This window comes from Indicator indicator, chromosome 2 (genome assembly GCF_027791375.1).
Source record: "Indicator indicator isolate 239-I01 chromosome 2, UM_Iind_1.1, whole genome shotgun sequence".
NCBI classification, from domain to species: domain Eukaryota; kingdom Metazoa; phylum Chordata; class Aves; order Piciformes; family Indicatoridae; genus Indicator; species Indicator indicator.
In genome coordinates, this window is record NC_072011.1 from 63,263,900 (window position 1) to 63,277,482 (window position 13,583).

A 13,583-nucleotide genomic window follows, 5' to 3' on the forward strand; every position below is an offset into this window, starting at 1 on the left:
CAATCTGTTATGGCCAACTCTTCCACTACTCCTTTAGGAAATTCAAAGCTACTACACATTGAATTGCACTGCATATCTTTGAAACTTCAATTCATGAAGGCTCTGGCAACACTTTGTGTTGCAAGAAGAAAAGAAGAAAGGTCACAGGGACATGTGGCAATAAAAATTTTCTTTGCAGAAAACGTAATAGGCCAGGTTGGATGAGGCCCTGGGCAACCAAGTCTAGTTAAAAGGCATCCCTGACCATGGCAGGGGGGTTGGAGTAGAAGATCTCTGAGGTTCCTTCCAACCTGAGCCATTCTGTGATTCTAACAGCAGATTGTTCAAATTCTCAGACTTTGAGGTTCCCTCTTGTTCCTTCACTCCCTCCTCACTGACAGAGAAGGCCACAAATTAGCCACAAAGATTCCTGCAGGAAGTCTAGGAAGACTTTTCCCCTCCAAAATACTGGGATGACTTTTTCCCTTTGGATGAAGAATGCTAAACATTTGTGGATGATGCAAATGCAGGCAATACCAGCTTGAAGAACTGAGGGGGAATTCAAGGCAACTGACCACCTTCTGATGCAGTTACTGGCATATGGAAACGATACAAAACAAGTGATGCAGCAGAAAGCTGGACCCACAGGCAACACTTCTGCTTGTTCAGAAGGCAAGTGAAAAGACTCACTGGTCTTAAGAGCTAGAGAAGAATAAATACTTCAGTTGGAAGGGACTTGCAATGTTCAGCTAGTACAGCTGCCTGGCCACAGCTGCCCAAAAGTTAAAGCATTTTACTAAGGGCATTATCCAAATGCCTCTTGAAACACCAACAGGCTTGGGGCATCGATCACCTCTCTAGGAAGCCTGTTCCAGAGACTCAGCTATTTGCTGAGACCATGATAGCTGACAGCAATTCAAGTTACCTGCAATACAGAGGGGCTGCAAGAACTGAGGCCCCCAGCATAAGAAAGACATTGAACTGTTGGAGCAGGTCCAAAGGAAGGCTAAGGGGATGATCAAAGGGCTGGAGAACCTCCCCCATGAGGACAGGCTGAGGGAATTGGGGCTGCTCAGCCTGGAAAAAATAAGGCATCAGGGAAACTTTATAGTGGCTTTCCAGCACCTGAAGAAGGTCCACAAGAAAGTTGGTGAGGGACTTTTTACAAGGGCTTGTGGTGATAGGAGGAGAGGGAATGGATTGAAGCTGAAGGAGGGGAGATTTAGATTGAATATTAGGAAGAAATACTTTCCAGTGAGGTTGGTGAGACACTGGAAGAAGTTGCCCAGGGAGGTTGTGGATGCCCCATCCCTGGAGGTGTTCAGCACCAGGTTGGATGAGGCCTTGAGCAACCTGAACTAGTGGAAGGTGTCCCTGCCTGTGATAGGGGGTTGGAACTGGATGATCTTTGAGGTCTCTTCCAACCCAAACTATTCTATGATTCTTCCAGTCCTGCATTCTTTCCTTACTACTTCACCTGACCAGACTATATATGACAGAAACCTCCTGTTCTCACCTCAGTCCTTGATCTAGAGTTTGGACTTCTCTGAGGCTGCACTGAGCAGCTGGGACTGAATTCAAAGGTGACCTTCTTGGTGGCTTAGTAACCTGTAGTATTTGTAGAGAATGTATCTGCCACAGAGAGCCCAGAAAATGTACCTTTGGTTCTAGATGCTATATTTAATCAGATCTAACCAGCTTCCTCTAACTAGAAAATTACTCCAAAGGTTAACCTTATTCAAGTTGCAGTTGAAGCAGCAAGATATTTGCTCAGTGTAGCTCCTCCAACAATATGTTGGCTTAGACAAATTAAAAAACTGGTTAGGGTCTTCTGCTTTCTTGGGAGAATGACCCAAAGCATCCTCATACAGACAGACTAGATTTTTCCTTCACCTCTGGGAGATCTATGGCTAATTTCTGATCCTAGAAATCATGTTCTTGCAACTCTTATGAACACATAGTAATTATTTTGCTCCTAGTGACTTGGTCTGCAGTGTTCTGCTGAGGTGAAAAGGGACTACTAAAGAAGGTGCTTTCCTTGTTAAAAACTCATTCCAATTGGTACAGTTTTTACAAAGCATAGAACAAAAGATAAAAAACTAATACTACACAAAAGCAAAGGAAACATGCTAATTAGTTCACATGAAATGAAACACTGCATTGTGCAAGGAACCAGGGCCAGAAACCAGGTCTGTTACTATCAACAACACATATGTCACCTTTATCCTTAACAGAACGCAATCCAAGCTTTCTCTATGATTCTTTTTGATTAAGATAAACACAGGAATGGATTTCTAACATCAGCTAGCATCCAGGCCATGATTTATTTGTCATCCCAAGTGCTATTTTACTATTTGAGGAAAACCTGCTGCCTGACATCTCATTACTGAGGCCAGCTGATAGGAGATCTAAACCACAGCAGAACATCCCTCAAACATTTATGAAATCTTTTCTTACAGCAACAGCTTAGAGTTTAACCTTGCTATAAATTCAGTGTGTGGCCAAAAGCCTTTCACTTGCCTCCTCATTAGTGATGGTACCAAATGACTCCTCTCCAACACTGTTTAAGTCATCATGAATGTTTTCATTTGTTCCAATAATAATGTTGGAGTAAGGTTAACACCAAATGTAACAACACACCTGTAGCAACACTATGTCAAGATGCATAGCAGGGATTTTGGATCCTCTCCCTCCCCCCCAAAAAAGGCAAAAAATTAAGGCATCTGGTGCTTTCAGATAAAGGCATTTCACTTCTGTCATTGGTTTGGTTTGTGTTTCTCCCCCACCCCCCAGTAAGAAGGAGTCCCAATGCTGTCACACTACCTGTCATGGCCTGCTGGTCATCCACCATTAACTTTAAACTTTTTCCTCGCCGAACCACACGCACTGTGTGCCACTCATTATCATTGAGGTTATAGCCAGCAAAAAGGGTCTCTGGACCTTTGCCTGTAGGATATGCCAAACAGTCATTATGCAATCTTTCAATCAGTTTACATGTGAACCTCACAGAGAAAGAGAGAGAGAGACAGAGAGAGAGACTGGCTGGGCAAATGTTAAAACTCACCCAAAGTCACATCAAATCAGAAAATTACCAAGTATAAGCAAACCTCAAAATACAGAGCTGCTACCTTAAAACACTTCTACTGCAGATTTAACTAGAGAATTGTATTGTAAATATGCACATGTAATGAACCAGGTTGTCATAAATAGGCACAGCCAACATGGAAGATCTTTCCAGGTCCTTTCCAACCCCTAACATTCTGTGATTCTGTGATCCTGTGATGCAGTTATGAACTTTCCAGTCATATTGAGAAGGCTGAGAGGGGATCTGATCAATGTCTGTAAATGTCTGAGGGGAGGGTGTCAGGATGAAGGTGCCAGGCTCTTTTTAGTGGTGCCCTGTGACCCGACAAGGAAAGATGGGTACAAGGTGAACCAAGATGGGTACAAGGTGAACCACAGGAGGCTTCACCCCAACATGAGGAGACACTTCTTTGTGGTGAGGTTGTTGGAGCTCAGAGAGATTGTGGAGTCTCCTTCTCTGCAGACCTTCAAACCCCACCTGGATGTGTTCTGTGTGACCTGCCCTAGTTGATCCGGCTTTGGCAGGGGGTTTGGACTGGATGATCTCTGGAGGTCCCCTTCAACTCCAAACATTCTGTGATTCTGTGGTATGTCCCTTTAAGAACTGGGATTACTTGCAGCCAGAACATCAGCCTGTGTTTACAAGACTGGATTTTTGTTCCTTCATTACAGCTAGTTTGGAGAAAAGGTACAAGTGGTCAGTGTGTGTCTATGTGTGTTATACTTTCCTTCATCTGTGTCAGCTTCTTAGGCTACGTTCATACGAGAACTCCCTAGAAGACCATTTTCATCCAAATGAGACTTTGGGAGGAAATACAATTCCATGGGTAGCACAGAGCCCTTGCAACAACTGAAGTAGTCACAAATCCAAGAAGCAGGATATCTGTAATACCTAGGAAAACATTTCTCACAAGAAAACGTTCAAGGAAATTATACCTTGCATAGCTGACCAAGAGGAGAAAGAAAAAGAGAAAACTCCTGACTAGGCAGTGTCATTGATAGGAGAGATTGATCGAGCACCGAACCAGTCAATCAAAACTTCTGTGCTCACACTGGAGTGCTGACTGCCCAAAAGCTAAAGCTAATCTGCAATTTAAATCACCTTCTTGCACAATAGAGACCAGTCTGGCTTGTTCTTTCAGTTCCTGTGCAAGAATACAGGCTGCTGATAACTAAAAGAGACATTTAATAACATAACGTTTGATCTGCTGGAGAGAGTCCAACAGAGAGCTATGAGAATGACTGGGGGACTTGAACGTCTCTGCTGTGAAGAAAGGCTGAGAGACCTGGGGCTGTTTAGTCTGGAGAGGAAAAGGCTGAGAGGGAACCTTACAAATGTCAGTAAATATCTGAGGGGTGAGTGTCAGGACGAAGGTGCCAGGCTCTTTTTCCTGGTGCCCAGTGACAGGACAAGGAACACTTTTTACTGTGAGGGTGATGGAGCACTGGAGCAGGCTGCGCAGAGAAGTGGTGGAGCCTCCTTCTCTGGAGACTTTCAAAACTCACCTGGATGTGTTCCTGTGTGACCTGCCCTAGGTCATTCTGCTCTGGCAGGGGGGTTGGACTTAAGGATCTCTGCAGGTCCCTTCCAACCCCTACCATTCTGTGATTCTGTGACACAAAAACTTCAGGTTCACAATGACTCAGATCATTACCTCCTCTACATCCTTCCAGATGACTACATCCCATGTGTCAGGGATATGTCACTGGCTCTGAAATGCTCCCACATTTCTTTTGGGATTCTGCTCTGCTAGTGCAGGTTAACCATGATGGATGAGGTCTATTAATAACTGGGTACTATATGAGATGTTCTCAAATCAAAGCCTCTCTGGCTTCAGGACTGTATCAGAGGTGGGGAAAAGCCACTAGTAGATTGATGGAGCTGTTCAGCATATTGGTCAGTTTTAATCTTAGAAATACTTCATTTGCTATTATTTTAAATAAAATCATATTCATGCTTAGCATTTATTAGTCCAACTCCCCTTTTTTTTGGGGGGGGGAAGAAACTTTCTTCATTGACTTTCAAATAGACTGACCTCCAATCAATTTAAACATCATATTACTGAGAGCATAACAGTTCAGACCCTCCTGCCGTAGTTTATAGTGCTCTGATTCATAGTGAATCTACTATAAATCTGAATCTATTAAGTCATGGGCTCTCCAGTCTCATTCTGACTTGACACTCATCTGTCTCCATTGAATCCAGACCAGGAGCAAATGCTGTTGTATTTTAAATAGGAATTAGCATATTACCAATTTTGTAGAGAGTGGGCTTTATTTTACCCATTTTTTGTTTGTTTTGTTTTGTTTAAGAACAAAACAATATCAATTTAAGAACAAAACAATTCACTATCTCCCATGAGAAGAAAAGATAGAGCCTTAATATCACCCCAACATTTAAATAGAAGACAAAGGATTTTTTTCCTGTTTTCTGCAGACTGATACTACTCCTCCAACCTTATGTCTCTCATGCTGTATTTCAGCTACAACTCATTTATTTCTTTCTAGACAAGGCACAGTTAATTTGCTTCATCTACTCAGCACTTGCTCACTTTCTGAGCTACTGATTCTCTCAAATATCAATACCTGAATCATAAACCTTTCCTTTCAGAGACAAGTTGTAACCTGCAAAAATCCACTAAGTATCTCCCCTTGCTTAAGTACCAAATTTATTATCGATGTCTATGTTCAGCTCTTTCCCTATTTTAAAGCCTTAAATAACTACAAGATTTTATGCATCCCTAGAGCGAATGGATAATACCAAATAAAAGAAGTCCAGGCACTTTTATGACTCTCTCAGTTTGCTCACAGTCCATCATGTCAGGGAAATCTGCACATCCATTTAAAAGCAGATAACTGCTTGCACCACCATCTTTTCACATGGGAAAATACAGACTGTGCAGCCAGAGGTACAAATCTGGATGAGGTAATTCATTATCAACCAGGACATATAAATGTAATGCCTCCAAAAATCCTAAATCACAGCTTCACTTAGGCACTCAAAGTTGAGCTTACTTTGCTTTCAGTACTTTGGCTAGAACCTAACTACTTTTGGTCCTTTATGAAGTTGAAGGAAAAAGGTATGAGCCTCCAAAAGACACTGGAACAAGTTGCCCAGGGAGGTAATGGATGCTCCCTCCCTGGAAGTGTTCAAGGCCAGGTTGGATGAAACCTTGAGCAACTTGGGCTTTGGAATGCCATAGCAGGGGTTTGGAACTTAAAGATGATCTTTAAGCTCCTTTCCAACCCAACCCATTCTGTGGATCTCCAAAGGCCCCTTCCAACCCCTACCATTTTTTGATTCTATACCAAAATGCCACCCGAACTTGCTAGGAGCATTCACTTCTGTGATCTAAAGCAGGTACAAAAAATGAAGTATCAAAAGAGAGATAAAGAAAGAGAAGCAAGGGAGGCTGGATGGTTCAGTAGATGATGTAGCAATGTGTGGATCTCAGGTTACTTACAGAAAAATCACTACTATCTATTTATGTGTCAGTGTAAGAATTCTCAGTGGTTTCAGCCTGGTTTGCTAACAAAAATCTATGCACACTACAGCAAACAACATCAGGTGGCATTTCCCATTTGAAATCTGAGAGGATAAGGGGGAAAATAGACAAATCTCTGGGATTACTCCAGTTAGCAGAGAACAGTACTTTGAGGTCATGGGTGTTAGGATTTCAGATGGAGTCTTACAGCTAAAATAATATCGACCTAGCAAGATGAATTGTAAAGTAAGCACAGCTGAATGGCCTGAGAGACACTCAAGACTGTAGTTATAAAAACCTAAAGAAGACAGGAAGGGCTTGAAATGATGAGACAAGAGCAATAGCTTCCAAGTGGAGCAGGGGAGATTTAGGTTGGACATCAGGAGGAAGCTTTTTGCAATGAGAGTGGTGAAATACTCAAACAGGCTGCCCAGGAATGTGGTTGAGGCCCCATCCCTGGAGACATTCAAGATCAGCCTTGACATGGCCCTTGGCAGCCTGATCTAGTTGGTGCTGTCCTTGCTGAGTGCAGGGGGGTTGGACAAGATGGCCTTGCAACCTGTGAATCTGTAGAACAACCGCAGATCTCTGTGCCGTCTCACTTGTCCTGCTTTCCAGGGGGATTCTAGGGTGCCAGTAACCTGGGCTTCTGTTCCAGCAAGCAGCCAATCCCACAGACACTGAGCAAGCCCCTGGTTACACACCAGCCACAGAATCATGGAACTGTTGTGGTTGGAAAAGACCTTTAAGCTCATGCAGTCCAACCATTCTCTAACTCTACCAAGACTGGTGCTAAACCATGGCCCTCAGCACCACATCTCTGTCTCTGTGAAACACCTCCAGGGACGGGGAATCAACCACTTCCCTAAGGAGAACCCTTTCAGTGAAGATTCTTCTAACATCCTAAACCTCCCTGTGGTGCAACTCGAGACCATTTCCTCTCATCCTACCACTTGTTACTTGGAAGAAAAGACCCAACTCTAGCTGGTTCCAACCTCCTTTCAAGGAGCTGCAGAGAGCAATGAGGTCTCCCCTCAGCCTCCTCTTCTCCAGACTAAAGACCCCCAGTTCCCTCAGCTGCTCCTCACCAGCCCTGTCTTCCAGACCCTTCACCAGCTATGCTGCCCTTCTCTGGACATGCTCCAGCACCTCACTGCCTTTCTTGTTGTGAGGGCCCCAAAACTGAACCTATGGCTCAAGGTGTGGCCTCACCAGTGCTGAGTACAGGAGGACAATCACTTCCTGGTCCTGCTGTGTCTGCAGCATAAAGCATCCAGAAATCTTCCTCCATAACTAGAAGCAGAAGTACAGGACAAACAGGGGAAGGAACCTTCATCTTCATTATCCTTTCTATAGTGCTTGGCTGCAGAAACAATTCAGCTCTTCCAAATCCCTCATTTGCAAGCTTGAACTTAGAAAGTCAATTCTCATAGTGAATTAAATTCAAAGTTAATGGATACATTAAAACTTGAGAAAGCCTTATCGTGGGTCAAAGAAATTTTGTCAGCTGCATTTTCTTTCTAAGGGACTCAGACAGAAAATCCCACAAGAACAGCACGCTCACTGAGCTGCATCAAGCAAAACATATCAGTCTGCATTGCTTGAGCCAAATGTTCCAGCTTACAATAGCTTCATTGGAGGCAAAATTGCTTTTTGGCAATTTGGGTGAAGTATTGGCAGTTTAGAGTATTTTTATTACTTTTTAAAAAACAAACCCTGACATTTCAGAAATTAAACCTAAGGCCATTAGAGTTGCTATAATTCATTAGCCTTCATTTCAGCTCTAAAATAGATTTGCTCAGGTTATTTTGGACTGGTTGAAGGAAAGAAGTCAGTGAGCTGTGGTCAGCAAGGCAGAGTCTAGTTGGAGGCCTGTGTCTAGAGGAGTCCCTCAGGGGTCAGTACTGCAGCCAGTACTATTCAATATATTCATCAATGACCTGGCTGAGGGCATAGAGGGCACTGTCACCAAGTTTGCTGATGACACCAAGCTGGGGGCAGTGGCTGCCACACCTGCAGGCTGTGCTGCCATTCAGTGAGACCTGGTCAAGCTGAGAGTGGGGTGGGGAGAAACTGAAACAAATCCAGCAAGGACAAGGGTAGAGTCTAGCATCTGGGAAAGAAAAACCCCATGGACCAGGATAGGTTGGGAATCTATAAAGGTGCTGATGATCAAGTCCTTGCTTCTGAATGCCTATTCTCTAGGAACAGAATGAGGACTACTACTGAATTTCACCAAGATGGAGAAAGAAACATCACAAAGTAGTAAAATTTGAGTTGCAAGTCTTCCAAGGCTTTCTTGCCATGTTGAAATATCTACAGGACACAAACTCATGCTCTCAGAACTTGGACAGAGTTGCTAGTTAATCATTTGGTCTATATGAAGCTGAATCCTATCTCTTGAAAGCAAAATTGGTTTTGCAATTGCAGTTGCAACTAGATGTGATCAGAGAGTACATGAGAGAATAAAGCTGATTTTGTTACCACATGATAAAATGTCTAACCCAGCTCAGAGACATTTCTCAGCACATTACTTAAGGCATTTATTGCTAGGAATCAGTTGTATTTCAATTTAGTTGTGTTTTTGTTTTTGTTTTTGTTTTTAAGCCATATATCTAAGCAAGTGAAACACAAACAGCCCTAAGCACATATAATTGCCCCTTCTCCTTGGAAATAATGCAATAAAAGCATTCTTTAAAAGCTAAAGCCAGAAGTCAGCCAGATTTTTGTAGTTTTTTACTAAGAGTTGAGTTTCTCTTTTGTACTGTTCCCCAAGGATCATGATTATCAGAAAACATACTAAAGATACCAAAGTTTTTATGAATTTAGCCCAAGGCCTCCAACTAAAGCACAGCAAAGCCAAGGAGCTTGCAGTGAAGGTTTGCTGCTTTGTCAGCTCGCTGCTGAGTGTATTCAAGCCAAATTTGCCAACATAATGTAGAAGCTGACAACTGACTTTGCTGCAGGTAAGGTGAGCCTGAACTTTCAATACCTGGCAATTCTATGCTAATTTAAAGCAAGCTTCAGTGCAAGGTTATCTACTTGGTATTTACTGCAGGTAGAAACGCGTGCACTCGAAAAGATCAGGCAGCATCACCAATGCACTGGAAGGTCATATCCCACCTTGAATTGTGCTGCATTTAAGTGCATCCAAATCCTAGAACTCTGAATTGGTACTCAGACTACTTGTATGACTCCCAGTAAATCCCAATTTGTTTTTACCTTACTTTGACACAGCTGCTCCAATGAACAATTCCAAGAGGTTTAAGCTGAATACGTTTAAGAATTTGTTTTAAGTGAGGTGTGCTTAACACAAACACTTTCAAGTCAACTTCTTAATTCTACTTATGCTACTGCAGGGCATCAGGACAGCAGCTACCTCAACAAGTGTGCTATCCCATTTTCTCAGCCAGCACCCCAGTTCTTAGAACACTCTCCCAGAAGAGGCTGTCCCCCCACCCCCACCTTGTCACCTCACTACAACCTCCTTTCAGGAGACCTTCACTGATGACATCCTGAGTAGGATACCAAGCAAGCTAAGTATAGAAGTGCAACTTTTAACATAGTGTGGTGGTAAGTGGTTTTCCAGCAGCATTGTTCCCTGGAACCAAAACTGCTGATTTTGTCTATTGCAACAGAATAACTGGGGAACATGAAAGAACTGGAAAATAACCAATTGCCCAGCTCCAGACATCTGATGTCATTTGATGACGTTGGGATGAGACTCAGAAAAGATAACAGAAGAATGACAGGAAGGGAAGACATCAGGAAAATCTGGCCACCAAAGAGGGGAGGAACCTGAAGAAGCCGCACTGACTCGCTGCAGCAACTCACTTAGACTCCAAGAAGGATATTGAGGTGCTACAGTGGGTCCAGAGAAGGACAACAAAGCTGGTAAGGAGAACAGAGCTGGTGAGGAGCAGCTGAGGGAAATGGGGTTGTTTAGTCTGGAAAAAAAAAAAGGTTGAGGGGAGCCCTCATTGCTCTCTACAACTCCCTGAAAGGAGGTAGGAGTGAGGTTGGTGCTGGTTCCTTCTCCCTAATAACAAGCAATAGGACGAGAGGAAATAGCCTCAAGTTGCAACAGGGGAGGTTTAGGTTGGATGTTGGAAGAAACCAGGGAACTGGCAGAATCACCATGCCTGGAGATGTTCAAAAAACATGTAGACATGGTTCTTCAGGACATGGTTTAGTGGGCATGGTGATATCAGGTTGATGGTTGGACTCAATGATCTTCCAGGTCTTTTCCAATCTTGATGGCTCTATGATACTATGAAAATTACAGGAAAAAAAAGAATTATCCATTTGGCTTGATAACCAAAATGATTTGTTTTTAAAACAATAATGTGCTACCAAACTATTTGGGTTTAAAAAGGAAAAAAAAAATAAATGGGAAATTTTAATTAATTTACAATACTGATTTTTTTCCCACATAGAATGATTTTACTGGAGAGCTTTCTTGGACCAAAAGTTTCTTTCCAAGAAAAATTCCTTAAACTCACATTTAACAACAACTTTGTAAAACCAGTAGAGACAAGAATAGTAAATTCATCTGGAGTTAGTAGTGTTTGGGCTTCTTGCGTCCTATGCCTGGTCCAGTGCCTCACCACCTTCCGGGGGAAGAGCTTCTTCCTGGTGTCTACTCTCAAAGTGGCTTTGGACTGGATATTGGGAGGACAGCTGATTGATCTTGAAGAAGGAAGATTTAGAATGAAGATTAGGAAGAAATTCTTTCCAGTGAGGGTAGTGACACACTGGAACAGGTTGCCAAGGGAGGGTGTGGATGTCTCCTCCCTGGAGGTGTTCAAGGCCAGGCTGGATGAAGCTTTGAGCAACCTGGGCTAGTGGGAGGTGTCCCTGCCCATGGCATGGGATTTGGAACTGGATAATCTTTAAGGTCCTTTCCAACCTAAACCATTCCATGAATGCATTCTATACAAAGGATAGGGTTGAAAATTAGAACAAGTGACTTGGCAGCTCCTGTGTAACACAGCACCCAGAATAACAGGAATCCTCCATTTTAAGCAGTGATGGAATCCAGGGTTTTTTAAAAGTATTTTTCTCTTGTTCTGATATGGCTTTAACAGCAGCCAGGATCTCTAATATTCATTGATTCTCTGTGAACTCAGAGTTTCGTCAATAGTACTGATTTGTGAGATGTGGGCTTAAACTCAGGGGAAAAAAGAGTGGTTCTAAGATGAGTTCAAATTCATTTTCTGCTTTCCCAAGAAGAGAGAGATTTTTATCTCAGCAGAATCGTTATTCTTGTCTTGACTACCCAACCCCAAAGCCCCAAATCCTACAAAATACAGAGGGAGAAACACATACGCTCCCTATCCTGGATTTCTAGAAACAGTGGAAATGTTCCTTTTACCTTTCAAAGAAAAGGAGGGAGAAACACTCCTCATTAGACATCATCTCTGCAGGCTCCTGCTCAAAACAGTGTCTCAGCTTCCACAGGAACTTTGCTGTCTCCTTTGAACACGAGATATCTGTCTACTCTGCCCTGGTGAGACCTTACCTGGAGTGCTGTGCCCAGCTCTGGGGCCCCCAAAACAAGAGAGACACAGACACTGCTGGAGTGGGTCCAGAGGAGGGCCACAAAGATGTTCAGAGGGCTGCTCTGCCATGAAGATAAGCTGAAAGCATCCGAGTTGTTCAGCCTGGATAAGAGAAAGCTCTGGGGAGACCTAATAGCTGCCTTCTAATACCTGAAGGGGGCCACAAGAAGGCTGGAAAGGGACTGTTTACAAAGGTCTGTAATGATACCATGAGGGGCAGTGGTTTGAAACTGGAGCAGGGCAGATTTAGGTTGGACATCAGGAGGAAGCTCTGCACAATGAGAGTGATGAAATACTGGAACAGGCTGCCCAGGAATGTGGTTGGAGTCCCACCCCTGGAGATATTCAAGATCAGACTTGATGTGGCCCTGGGCAGCCTGATGTAGTTGGAGGTGTCCCTGCTTGCTGCTGGGGGGTTGGACAAGATGACCTTGGGGCGTCCCTTCCAACCCAATGCAATCTGTGAATTCTGACTTGGAAAAAGAATTTCACTGTGATGTAGCTTTCTAAATCACTTTCATAATCTGGACCTTAAATTGCTGGCATTCAGGCAATGAACACAAAACAACTACTGAGATACTCCAGCTGCTACGAGGAACAGATACAGCAGATCTCTAAGTGTACCTTGATGCTGCAGGCACCCTTTATGAGTCTCAGGAACCTGTGCTACTCTTTTCAGCTCCTAAGCTTGCCCTCTTTCTTTCCACTGAAACCTAGGGAAAGAAAAACAACCTGACTTAGAGCGATTTTTGCAGGAAGGGTTGGTACATACCTGATTTTTTTATTTTTATTTTCCTGAGAGAATTGGAATATTGGTTGCATTTTTTGGTTAAATTTCACCTGACAACTGGAAAGAAGCAGAAACAGCTTTGATCACACATTAGGCTTTCTGACTTGGATATTGACTGTGCCCATTTATACCAAACCATGGCTGTCAGAACTCTGAAGTACATCTTAAAGTACAAGCACAACTTGAGGATGCTTCACTGTTAATTTACCTTTGCATAAAAGAACATTACCTTTAGGTTTAGGCAAATAAAAAAAAATGAACATAACAGAAAAAAAATTAGCTCTTAAATAGTTCATTTTACCCTCATATCTTGCACATTCTGCTTATGGATCTAGTTGGCAGAGAAAGGACAAGAATTTGGACTGTGACTTTATTTTAAGGATATGTTCCTCTTAATGAAGGTGTCTTTATCCCAAGGCACAGCTGGTAGGAGATACTAACAACTAAACCTCACACTCATATCCTTTCTTTCTATTGTTTGGCTTGGTTCTTAATGAAAAAGCTAAATTAGAACATTTTGCCTAGTTAAGGGATAGAGTGATTAAAGTTTAAAGATTCGCAATTGGTGATTGTTATGAAAACATTTTAACCAGCTTTTATACCCTCATGGAGATCAAACAGCACAATTTCTTAGCACTGCTTATTCTTGGATGCTTCTGTATAGGCAGGAATTAAGCAAGGAGC

General features: G+C 42.8%; 1 protein-coding gene across 17 annotated transcripts in view; it reads right to left on the reverse strand.

Moving 5' to 3' along the window:
* The window catches only part of NRXN1 (neurexin 1), a 767,737-nt gene that overhangs the window by 415,039 nt on the left and 339,115 nt on the right, over window positions 1–13,583 (reverse strand). For all 17 annotated transcript variants that reach the window (XM_054395842.1, XM_054395825.1, XM_054395833.1 and 14 more), the window contains one exon: window positions 2,803–2,925. In XM_054395842.1, the coding sequence (XP_054251817.1) occupies window positions 2,803–2,925 (123 nt within the window). The remainder of the gene's footprint in view (window positions 1–2,802; window positions 2,926–13,583) is intronic.